The 13,409-nt window shown below is 37.0% G+C and overlaps 1 protein-coding gene across 1 annotated transcript; it reads left to right on the plus strand.

The window, feature by feature from the left end:
* The first annotated feature begins 1,824 nt into the window (after positions 1-1,824).
* On the plus strand, positions 1,825-12,512 carry LYVE1 (lymphatic vessel endothelial hyaluronan receptor 1). Its single transcript, XM_076343999.1, has 6 exons — positions 1,825-2,067; positions 6,696-6,855; positions 6,962-7,101; positions 9,609-9,908; positions 10,700-10,778; positions 11,511-12,512. The coding sequence occupies exons 1-6, from the start codon at positions 1,986-1,988 to the stop codon at positions 11,695-11,697; spliced, it is 948 nt and encodes a 315-aa protein (XP_076200114.1). The 5' UTR covers positions 1,825-1,985; the 3' UTR covers positions 11,698-12,512.
* The last annotated feature ends 897 nt before the right edge of the window (positions 12,513-13,409 follow it).

The raw sequence follows: 13,409 nt of genomic DNA on the forward strand, positions 1-13,409 counted from the left end.
AATAGGCACAAAGTGTTAACACTTAGAGGGACAATTAGCATGCAATTTTTAAATGTCAGAAACCCAGCTTTTGATTAGTTTTCGTGGTAGGAAATACTTAGCAGTTCAAGGTAAGCATGGTAAGATTTTGTTTAATGATCAGGGTGTTTTACGGCCACAGTCTACTAGTCCATGAGAGCTACACAATAACTATTAGTTTCCGCTCCTACATTGTAAATGCCAGTGAATCTACTTAGAACTTGCTTCAGTGAGAGTAAGTCTGATTACAGTATTTCAGATTACCATCACTTTGTAGAGGCAGGTAAGTACAACACAATAAAGGAGTAAATAGAAACTGGAGCAAGAAATTTGTCTTAAGATCTCAACATTCAGTTCCAAACCATAGCCCAAACACAACCCAATTTTCATTTCTTTATTGCTAACGAAGACATCATTTCATTAACCCACAGCATCCTCCACTCAGCCCTGTACATGCCTGTCTATGTTATAGTACACCCATAACCATGTTACATGCTGCTGTAAGAGATTTGGCCTGTGATCAGATAAAAGTTAATACTATCTTAATTTATTAAGTGGAAACTTTCTACAATGCGAACCACAGTTTAAAGAGGTAGCTACTGTTACACTGTGTTTACAGGACCTTGAAAACAGCCTGGGGATGTAGGACATCTAAAAGTTTACTGAATCACAAACTGAACATGATGTAACAAAATCATCCTGTTGCAAAAAAGGGCTCATACAATTCTGAACTGTATAAGCAGGTAAAATAATTTATTAATCAGTACTTGGCATTGGCAAGGCCTCAGCTAGAGAGAAAGAGTGAGAAAGCTGGGGTTTCTTAGATGAAAGAGAAGTGGGAGCAGAGGCATAACTCTTTAAATACGTAAGATTGATGCAAAACGTAAGGGAATAAACTATTTTCCATGTCCATTTCCAACAGAAAAAGAAGTGGTATGTTTACACCATGGTATGGGTAAGTCAGTTTAGACTGGGGAATAGCTTTTAACAGTAAAGGGCAGTGAAGCACTGGAATAGAGCGTTTGAAGAAATGTTACGAATTTGTCACTGGAAGTCTTTAAGAACAGGTTAGACAAACATCTGTCAGGAATAACATAAGTACAGCTGATCCTAGTGACAGTAAAGGGAACTAGCTGATCTCTTGAACTCCATTCCTGCTCTATGTTTGTTGGAATCTCTGCAAAAATCGTTTCCTTGCTAAGACTTCCTGAAGGTTTGCTAAGTTGTAGCCGTGAGGATCATCTGTGTTTTGAATCAGTCTATTGGAATCACTGTTTGTTGGAACTTCACAAAAGACAGCAGTGAAGGGACTGGCTCCCACCTCTGTCCCTACAGCCTCACAAGGAATCCCATTTACAGTAGTGTATCTCCAAATCTGTTCAAAACTGGGTATCATATTATCTCTGTGTTATGGTACCTATTTTTGCATTGGAACTCTAAGGCAAAGGAAGGTAAAAGTACTACATCAAGACAAATAGGATAGTGGGGAATGGATGCCCTTCCAATTCCAAAAGAAAAATCCTGCCTGGCGTGCTGTGATACAATAGAGAATTCATTTTATTTACCAGATGAATAGACAACATGAGTAATGAGCTGTTAATCAGTAAAACAGGAAAAAATAGCAAAAGAAAAACTTCTTTCAAAGTGTTTACTGACTTAGCAGTCTAACAGTCTTATCTCCCTTCCTCAGCTGTGTTTTCTGAGTCAGCAGTAGTTAAATTTTCCAACAAGTCCTACATGAAAGAAAGTGTAAAAGGTGATTAGGGATTTCCAGTCAGTGACCTCACCTTTGAGTGGGACAGTCAACACATTTGCTCTAACGTTCTTTCTATGAAGCAGTGCAGTGACAGCTGAAGTTGCTTTCAAGAAGTCATCTCAAAAGTGGTCTGATAGTATCCAATACCTTAACTTTTCTTAGCACAGGAGACAAATCACCTTGAATTTCTTAATTTTCCAAGTTGGTGGCAATGGCAACTTATTTTGGAGTTACCTCAGCAGTGTTTTTCATCTGGGTTATGACATTCATGGCTCAAAATTACTTTATAACAGGTATGTAAAGTTCCACTTTTTAAAGTCTCCTACTTGAACAGTAAAGTACTTGAAAAAAGTAGCTAGATTTGCAAACAAAAATGGGGGGAAGGGAGCGTGTGTAAATGTGTTTTGGGCATAGGAAACCACAGGGTTTTGAGAATACTGTGCAATGAAAACTAGCATATAGGGGAACTTTCATTGTTTGTCTAATTTAATTACTGTCTAAATGCTGTAGCATTATTGTCTAAACATTACAGAACTGCTTGTTTTAAAGATTTGGTATTGTATTTAGGATTAAGTTCAGATCTATTGAAATGTGATTTTATTTTGTATTATTTAAAATACCACAGCAAACAGTTTTGTACAATCCTCAGAGAGCAAAGCATGCATGAAACCAGTTCTGTGTGTCTGTGATAAAATGCTCTTTAATGCAAAGTGTTTTGCTCTGATTTGGCAATATCCTGACACTGTCTTGATTTGCAACACTGAAGGAAATGTGTGGTAGGGATTTCGCAGTTCATCTCCAGGGCAGTCATGCCTGTCTCTGGTTAATACAGTGCAAAAGTTCCTATTTTGTATAAACTGTTTGAAAAAAATTAACAAAGGGAGTTGCCAACATCAACATTATCACACAGTGCTTAGATAACCCTTCTCCCTCAAACATTATTATATGAACCTATTTTTTCAATCAAGGTCATATAATACCTCTTTTTTCTATATGTTAGTGAAATTTGAACGTCTTCTCCTTCAAATTCCGTGATCAACTTGACGCAATCTATTCTAACTGCAGTAGCTACAAGGATATCTGCAGATACTCAATGTACATCAGATGTTTCTGGATGTTTCACTGTAATTTGCAAGGAGTAAATGCTTGTTCTACCTATGTAAAAGAACATACACCATTGTTGCAGACAATTGATTTTCTTATCTACTGAAAGGCTTCTGAAGGAAACCTGGACTGAGTGAATTAGATGCTCAACTCAAGTCCTGTTGAAATTCCACAGGATTGGAGTACCTAACAACAGTAGTGTCCTCCAGCAATCCCAACCACTGAATAATTTTCACTGGGGAGATGGAGAGCTTGAGTCTTAAGACTATTCCTTCCAGCTGTTAGGACCCCCCTTAGTTCCCCTCCAAGCCTCCCTTGGGGTACCTACTCATGCACTCTCTGGTCCCCGGTCCAAGAGCTCCAATTAAGCTCAGGGATGATCTCCAGCTGTGTCTTTGAGCTCTGTTGTAGCATGCCCTGTCCCCTCCTGTAGTGACTTACTGACTGGGCTTCACAGGCAGACTCTGGACTTAGGTTGTAGGTAGCCTTGTCTCCAGGATGGAATTCAAGCATGTGTTATAGGTAGCACCATCTTCTGCTGTTCCCAAATAGACTTTCTGGATGAACCCTGCATCTGACTCATTGTCTTGCTCTCTCTGGGGCTGCCAGTGAAACCTGCTGCTGTCACCACTGTGGTCCTGTTCAGGTGCTGTGGGACTGTGCCCTGGTTGGTGAGGGCACTGTCCTGCCTGTGCTGTGGTCACCCTCAGTTCCTGGCTCCTCTTTCCTTGTGGAACAACCTCATTCTTGCTGCTCCCTGACATCAGCAGCCAAAGGAAACTCTCTCTAATAAATCAGAGTGAATGCTTGGCGCAAGGCAAAGAGATAGAAACAGCTTCCCCAAAAAAGCAAGAAGAGAACTAATGCACAATAAAGCCAATACCCGTAGCTTACAAAAATTGAACAATTTTCTTCCCGTCCTATGACAACTTTGTCTTGTTGTGAGATTCTTCTGTCTAGGTCTTCCCACCTTTCTCAGTAAAACAGATTTTTCACACAAGACCCAAATACTGAGGAGAATGTCCCATTATTAGTAGGTTAATTAAATAGAGCAAAGCTTGAAGTACAGCTATGTGCAGCTTGTGGACCAAAAAGGATAATATGCTTCTAAAGGATTAGTCTGTCTCCTGTACAAACTCAGTCATCTTTAGAACAGAGTTCAGAGGTGACTTAAGAGGTGATGAAAAGTCTTGAAGAGGCTAGTGTTCTCTTTCTGGATTTCTTCCTCACACTGTAAAACCATCTGGAATTTAGATTGAGGCTGATAACTTTTCCAAAACACTTCTTTTACTTCACCATTTTGTTTTAAAAGGCCTAGCTAATTCTAAGGTACAACTTTGGTCCATGTCCTACAGTCACTTTTCTTATCACTTAAGACTTAATTTTCTGGTATTGAATTTTTATATTATGCTAAGTATCTGTTATGCAATTCTCATGTAAAAATATTTGTCCTGTAATTGAATGACTAAAGACTGTAACAGTTTACAAGTATCTAGGCAACTTTCTAAGGTTTCAGGAAATTCCATTTAGTCAGCTGTTCAGCTGACTGAAATTTGTAAAGTTGGTCATTGAGAAACTTTCATTCTCAGCATTACATTTTTTTAAAAGTTGTATTAGCTCAAATCTAAAGATAGGAAAATAATTGACTAAGTAAGCAATAAGACTAAGAGTGAAGTCTGAGCATAAAAAGTAGTAAGGGGAGAAAGGATTTAGGCATAAACCCTAAAGGAGGAGTGGGGTCTTTGAAAACTAAGAAAGAGGAATTGTGGGATGTGCCTCAGCAGCTGAGACAGGGAGTTATTCAGGAAACCAGAAGCGATTCTCAAGAGGACCACGAGAGTTGCCTGTTAGCAAAAGGGAATCAAGAATACTTAACACTGGAACACCTAGAATAGAATAGACTAGACTATTTCAGTTGGAAGGGACCTACAACGATCATCTAGTCCAACCGCCTGACCAATTCAGAGCTGATCAAGTTAAAGCATGTTGTTAAGGGCATTGTCCAAATGCCTCTTAAACACTGACAGGCTTGGGGCATCGACCACCTCTCTAGGAAGCCTGTTCCAGTGTTTGACCTCTCTGATACAGAAGCACTTTTGCCAAAGTAAAGACATACAAGAGGACATTCATGAAGATGGGCTGGCCGAAAGGAAGAAATTTCACAGTGTGAATCATATTCACATTGGGACTACTTGGATAGACTTGAGGTCCTTGATACCTACCCACACATCTTCACTGAGCAACAGGGCTCCTCTGCATCCTCATGCAATATGTTTGGGCTTGTCTTATGTTCAAGTCAGGGCTGGATGCAGCCACGATTTGGCTATGGGCCTGCTCAAGTGTTCATTGGCTCACCTGCCAGGTGACTGGGTCTACACCATACCAGGAAGTGTTAATGGGAGGCCACAGCCTCCATCCTGCAAGATAAATCCACCTAATTCAATGATTGCTCTACCAAACATTTAAGTCCAATTAAACTAAATGTAAAGACAGCAGAGATGCATCTTTTACTAGAAGCCATTTCCAACCCCACCACACCCAGTGGGAGCAGGAGTGAAAAGCCTGCCTTTCTTTTAGCATTCCACACAAGCCTAGTCATCTTTATCCCATTCTCATCATGGGAGTGGCTTGGCTGCTAGTTCTGTCTTTTAATTCATAAAATTCAGTTTAACCTCTGCTGCTAAGAAGTCATGTGGTGGATCTGCAGGCATCACTTCATCCTGACTTGAGAGTTTGTGGATTGGCTGTATTCTGATACATAGATTTTATGAAGTATTCATTAGTGTACATACCTGGTGAGCACACAGTCTGAAAAGCATATTGAGCAAGGAAGTAACACCTGTGGCTGTTGGTTATCTGAAATGTTTGCAATGAAATGTTGAAATATTTCATTTAATATGGCAATTACTGTACATAACTCAAAGAAAAAATCTTTTTTCCAGGATATGCTTCCAGTGAAATATGGAGGCAAAAGAGTAATATCCTTTCTCCTTGTCTGTGTGAAATCCTGAATTCTGTCCTATGTCCTTAACACAGGCTAAGAAAGTAGAGCAGGTGTAATCAGACCTAAGCTACGTATTTCCTGGTGCAGGTGTCATGAATAGTGTGCCAGCTGTGGCTATCTAAAAAAGCTGGATGAACTGCCTATGGAGGAGGAATGGGGAAAAGTGTCATAAATTCACCCAGCCTATCCCCTCCTTTCCTGCTGCCTGCCAAGCACTCAGTAAATCAAACCCTTGACAGTGGCTGGGGGTTGGAAACATCATGCCAAGCTAGGGAAAAAAAAAAAGTTTAGGAGGAATAAGGAGCATAAGGAATGATACAACCTGTACAGGCATATTTTCTTATTGGTATATTAATTTGATGAAAAATTATGTGTAATACCTTTGATAGAACTCATATTGGTAAGAGTGGTGCACTGACAGAATCAGTGCCTCAGTGCAACTGTTAGTTTTATCATTTTAATTAAAAAAAAAAGAAAAAAACCCTGTCTGGTTACTCTTCCTAGTTTGCATGAATAAATATGACAAGTAAGAATGTCTTTAGTAAGAAACTGACTCCAGGTAATGACTCAAATGCTGACTGTATATGTATTTAGTCTAATAACAGCCAAACCTCTTGAAATTCTAGACTATTGTGTTAAGAAAATGTTCTATTTTTAAAGTATATCTCTTTTGCTAGAAATTAGTTTTCTACTATCTTCAAGCTAGAAACTTTTAACAAGATTTAATTCAGTGGAATGTGATCTTAAATTCTTAATGAGGAATAAATGTTAATATTCAAATACTAACCTTGAATATTTATGTCTAAATTACAGGTTCCATTCTTTCACCTTGTAGGATCACAGGTGTAGGAATTTATCTTGAGGAGAAAGTGAATTTCTCGGAAGCAAGTAATGCATGTAATCAACTGAATCTACAATTGGCAAGTAAAGACCAAGTTGAAAAGGCTTTGAAACATGGCTTTGAAACATGCAGGTATATGACATCAGTTAGTGTCTCATTACCTTTAGTGAACACCTTTACAGACATCTGAGGCTGGTGATAAATCTGATATTAAAAGGACTGATGCTTTTTATTGTAGCTATGGATGGGTGAAAGATGGATTGGTTGTCATTCCTCGGATAACATCCAACAAGAAATGTGGTAAGGGCAACGTTGGACTAGTGCCATGGTATGCTGAACCCTTTAAAACATTTAAGGTTTACTGCTTCAATTCCTCAGGTATGTAAGCATGACAACTACATTTTTTTGTGTTTTGGTTTTTATTATTTTTTTAATATCTGCAGGAAAAAATCATAACGAGTGAGTTCTTATAATCTGTTGCCCCTTCCCCCCCCAATCTTAAATGTTGTCAAGCTGTATTTAGCTCTATAGGGGAAAAAAGAAATACAAAAGGTCAATTCAGTCAATCCAAATTAATGATTTGGTGCTGCTATGAAAGCTCTTGAAGAAGAGTTGTTTTTACCATTCTGTAATGTCAACACAACGCTCTTAATATGTTTTGATTATTTAGGCACGCTAATTTGAAAGACAGTGAGTCGAATCTTTAACCAGGGTGTCTGTGTGTGATGTGTGTTTTCTTGCAAAAAGACCAAGAGTGAGGTACTTCAGGAAAAGTTGAATGGTTTTTGATAAAAGGAAATGTAGCCATTAAACTAAATTAAAATATAAGCTAGAACAGCTGAGAGACCATAAAATTAACTAGATTCCCAATCTATTGCCAGTAAAATCAAACATAATGTGCATCATCCTATGTGTGAAAAGACCTGTCCTTCCCCTCATTTTTGACTGTCTATTCCCAGATTGAAGATACAACAGTGGAACTTGGGCCTTGATGTAAGTTAGATCTTCTCAGCACAGTAGATCAGTATTGTTTCTTAATGACTTCTGTGGTATTAACTAAAAATAATTAGAGGCATTGTGTTCCTGCTAGTGTCCCATATCTATGATTATTATGTAACAACTATCCCAATAATTAGACCATATACAGGATCAAGAAATTATTTCTAATCAGTCCCTAGACCTTACCAACAAGTTTTAGATAACAAGAGCAAGAGATTAGGTACAAAATCCTGAAATTTTTCAAGAAAGATGTGTGAACAAGGGTTGGAAAGAGCAGGAGAAAGATGGGTATGCAAGATACGCCCATGCAAAGATATAAAGACTTAAGACCATGTCTGGTGACTGTGAACATTGGAGCTTACGAAGAGACTGAGGATCAAGCTGTTCGGGAGAAGGCCATGCTTTCACCAGTGGGACTTTGTTCATGACGCTGGGCCATTTTAGTGAAGGGGGGTAGGTGATATAAGTAGTTGGCTTACAAAGTATCTGACTGCTGATAAGAAAGTACTGCAGAGAGAAAGCACCATTAAAAACTGACTTATCGCCTAACCTGTAAAGTTAACAATATGATTGGGCTAACTTAGTTTTTCTCTACAGTCCATAGCTTTTATTGATGAATGCATAGGTGAATTAGTACTCAGGCAACATGCTCTAAAAGAAGCTGCTCCTATTGGTAGTGTTATTTCTTCTGTTCCTATGCAACATGGTGTTTCAGTGCATGAAATATGTGTCATTCTGCATCAGAAATGTTGGGTAGGTTGGGTAATGCTAAGGAGGTAGCAAGTAATTCCAAATTACTTGCTTTGTTTAGCTTTAATACAAAAAAATTATACTGTTACAGTATGTGAAGAAAGTTAAGCTTGATGAATGGTTAGAAAATAACTTAAAGTAATGTATATTTAACATTGGGATGATTCTGCATTTCTTTATCTTACTTTCCAAACTGTTGCCTGTTCTAGGTATTTCTTACCCAAAATATTTGGCAGAAACTCATTCTGTCAATTTTCTTTGTGCCAAAAAAATGCCAAAATCACTTGAAAACTGTAGTGGAAAAAGTAAAAAGACCCTGCCATTTAGCTTTTTATTCCATGAATGTAACTGCGTCATCAGACTTCCCATGGGGATTCATTTGGAGAACAGTACATATGTCATTTCCCTGTTATTTATGTTGTAATCTGCTTGTTAGTGAAATTTTTATAGCTTTACAGAATATAGAACTTCACTAGAAAAGAAGAATTTTCACAAGCCTGATTCAGAACTCAGCTTTTCCATTTACATACAAAAGTCCACTTGCACCCACGTTTTTATATAGACAACATTCACATCACTTAAATGACTTAATTTCTGAGCGTGCCTGAAGTTTGTTTCTTTCTAGCCCCCATTAGAATCATGTCACTTCTTTATTTCACACTGGTGCCTGGTTTACCTGAAAGTTTTATAGGCTACTTTTGTTTCCAGGAACTCAAAGTAGTGTTCCAAGTATCAACAGTGCATGCATATGTTTTGAACATATTCATAACATAATAGAAATATTTTTGAATCTTGGATCTGCAGTTAAGTCTCCTGCTCTGCAGAAGGTCATATTATTGTCTTTTATTTGCATTATTATTCTAAGTACTTTTCAGGAGGAATCTTGTCATTGGTATGCAACTATAAAATGAGCACCACACTTGCTCAAAAACGCGTTTAACTATGTGAGTAATGATAAAAGGTGCGTAATCTGGGTTGTAGCCACAGGTTTCAAATAGGCATGCCTGATTTGGGTAAGGCTTTTGTGAATAAATAAATAATAATTTCCAGAAGGGAATGACTGAGGAACAATTTCAATAAACGTGTGTACAGTAATTACAAAAATAACATCCAACACAACTCTTTCCCTGCTACAGATGTTCAGATTAATTCATGTAAACCAGATCCAACTACAACCATACTACCTGCATCAAGTGCACCAACAGACTTAACCGCATATTCGGGCTCTGATTTGACTGAGAACATCACAGCAGTGCCCAATGTGACAGAGTTGGAACAATCCCTGAAAAATATAAAATTTCGCGTAATATGTATAACTGAAACTATATTACCAACAGAGGGCACTACTACAAAAATGCCAGAGGAATACTCACCGATTGACTCTCCTAACTACACTTCCCATGCTGCCTTTAAGAATGATGCCATTGTCTTTGGAGGTAAAGGCCATATATGGTAGCTATTTAATCAGAAGAGCTAGTTACGTAGATGTTAGTAATAAAACTGTTTAGTGCTATTTTTGTTTGCTACTCCAGCATCTATTTTGATATAGCTGAACCTGGAGGCAGAATAGGAGTGTTATGGTTTTGCAAAAGCAAAGCTTATAAGGCAGAGGATTTTTAAATAATTTTTAAGTAGAAGTAAGATCTTATTTTATACTTTTTGATAATATTTCAATATAAAATGGTGGAATTTCATTCTGGTTAATGTGATCTGGGGTAAATACATTTCTGAGAAAGTCTTAGCAAACACCATGTGCTCAGAGTAATGGAAAACTCGGCAGGCTCTTAAAAACAAAAGAAGCCAAGAAAGTTTTAAGGAGAATTGTTGTTCTCCAAATATGGACGTGTTCTCAAGATATGAGGTGTGAATAAGTAATCCTAATATACAGCAACTGAGAAATAGACTAAATATGAGGAAAAGCATTCTAACTGTAAGGACAGTTAATCACAAAAATCTGTTCTCTAGGTTGTAAAAACCCTCCAATGAGCAGATTAGACAAACATCTGTCAGGGATTGCCTAAATACCTGTTTTAGTCTCTCTTGAAAAAATGAGCAGGAGTAATGAACCTTTTGAGATTCCTAATACCTCTATTCTTGAGTTGATGTGTATGTACCTCTTTTACACTAGGCTGTTTTTAGAAGAATCTGAATTTATGCTCATGAGCCTTTAGAAAGTCAGAATTAAGTACATATAAAAACTCTATGCTTACTTCACTTTTATCTCTAGGTATCCCCACTGCACTTCTTATACTGGCAGTCATCTTCTTCATTATTTCAGTTGTTCTAGCAGTCTGCTATATCAAAAAGTAAGTTGTTTTTTTTTTCTCTTGGACTGAGTTAACTCCTAGAGTACAACCAGTGAATATTTTAAATATATAGCTAAAGAGCAAAGAAGTAATGATAATGACATAACAGTGTAGCACAAAGAACAAGATCTTAAACCCTGTTATGCACTTAAAGTTTGTTGCTGTTATTGCCATTCCCTGCTTTACAAAAGGAACCAAAGACAAATATTGCCCATTTTTGATTAGTCAGTCCTGCCTAGTGTGAAATATTTCCAAGTGTGCCAAAATAGCAACACTGAAGTGTGCATCTGTTTGTATATGTCTGTTTATACAGTTTTATTCTTGTTTCTTTCTATGTCAGACTCAAGGTAAAAGTTTTTATTATTGGACTATGATTGTGTTCAGAATAACATAATTGTTGAGCTCATTTGTCATGCGTAAAGATCTTCAACACAGCGCATCATTAAATCGTATCAAAAAGTTGTGTGCATTTCTAACATCCTAGCCCAGATAGCTTTATCGTTGTGTACCATGAATCCTGAATATACATTGTCTGTTTTTTAAAAAAATATTTCTTTAAAAAGCACATTGCTTGAAAAAGCACAATGATCTAGCATGCCACTATTTTCTGTCAGACTTTTGCTTGAGTATGGCAAAGAAAGTTAATTCTAGATATTTTTCACTTTGTATCTTGAGTGATACTATCAAACTATGTCAGTGTTTCTGCTTTACTATCCTTTTTTCTATTTAAAGGTACAAGAAAACCTTCCCATTTTCAAACAAGAATCCGCAAAAAGAAATGGTTGAAACTACTGCTCTGAAAGAGGCTAAGTCAAATGACAAAACACCTGAGAAGGAAACAAAGAATAATGGAAAAAAGGTGGAAGAGTCTAAAACCAAGCCTGAGGCCACAGTAAAATGTCTAGAAGCAGAAGTTTAAGGGGAAGAATGTACACTTCTTGATAGAAATATAAAATGAAGCACACAGAACTTAGCAATGCTTTTAAACATGGGTGATTGTAAATACTCATGACTGAATATTTTCTCTATCTTAACATATGAAAACTTGTTTTTTTTAATAATTACATCTTTAGCTATAAACGCTCTTGCAGAAGAACATGGTATCTTATTTACCTGAAATAAATAAAACATCCGTATTACAGTTCATTTTTCATCTTGAATAAATAAGTAATTAGGAATACACTATTAATGACATGCAGTGTGTTAACTATTTGCACGGAATTCAGATCAATATATAATGACAAGGGGTTTTTTATCTGGCTGGAGGATGTCTTCTAACTTAATGTCTAAACTAAAATGATGATACTGTAGCTCTTCCTCATGTAGATTAGCTTATTTCCATTAAGTAGTTGCATACTGTTTTTAAAAGTCTGTTTACAAACAGAAGAAATAAGTCTGTTTACAAGTGAGTAAAAAACTAAAAGATCAACCCACTGTCATTCAAATACCCAAGGAAGGGTACAAGGATGCTGATGTTTATATGTATACAGCAATGAATAACTTTCTTAGATATCTTCATCATATCATAATTTACTGTTTTATTTATTAAAACCTGTATCATTCTTCTGCATCAGATATTTGACGGGGAAAAAAAAAACCTTGAACTGTATCCTGACAGTTATATTTAAGTTATATCTTTTGTGTATATTTAAGTGTGGCTTTCATAATAAAGATCTCAGGTCATATGGGACATTCACAGTACTTCATAAAAAAATAAAGTATGGTAGATATGTTTGTCTGGACAATTTATTCTCATGAAAACTGTCTCACAGTAAAAAGAGCTCATATAACCTTAACGTTACAGAAGTAATTAGTTGTTATAAAAGAACAACACTAGCAATTTATCAAATATTTTCTTGAATAAATGGTTTGGATAACTTATTTTTGTATGTCAAGGAGGTTATTATGGCAAAGGAAGTTTCTTTTTAGATAAAGCAGCTTGAAAAACATAGTCTTAAATAGAATAGCAGTAGAACTGCTCACCTATATTGTGTTTTCTACAATGTAGGATACTGGGTTATGAACTTTCATATTTTTGATTCACAGAAATTTAAAAATTGCCCAGTGGTTATATATTCCACTAGATAGTGAGTTACAGTGTATTGCTAATAGGATACTTAGAGATTCCCTGTGTTGTTGTTTGTTTTCTCTCTCTTTTTTTTTTGACAGCTCAGAAACATTTCATGGCTCCAAGAGCCTGGACTGTGTTGACATGCAGTCCGCCACTGCCATTAAAGCTATATTACTGCAGAAAGACTAGGATTCAGTATAGCTCTAAAACCCACTAATTTCAGACATCCATCAACAGAATTTCAGCAGAAAAATGTGCAACAGAGGAAAACACTATACAGCCTTCCCACTCAATTAATTAATTCCTCTCCTTGCAAAATACTGCAGTAATGCCATGTATCTCTCCTTGCCACCTGACTGAAAGCACTCTATGCCGTGTGAGCAGTGAGAGCAGACAGCAGAAATAAAGCCATCAGGAATGGCCACAGCCAACACTCGTCATGATGCTGTCAGAATAGCAAATGGGCTTAAGGACACAGGCAACGCTAGTGGATACCAGGTAATTTTGGACTTTTTTGTGACATACTACAATTTCCCTTCTGCCTCTCTTTTCCATGTTTT

The sequence above is a fragment of the Aptenodytes patagonicus genome, chromosome 7, assembly GCF_965638725.1.
Source record: "Aptenodytes patagonicus chromosome 7, bAptPat1.pri.cur, whole genome shotgun sequence".
Classification (NCBI taxonomy): Eukaryota; Metazoa; Chordata; class Aves; order Sphenisciformes; family Spheniscidae; genus Aptenodytes; species Aptenodytes patagonicus.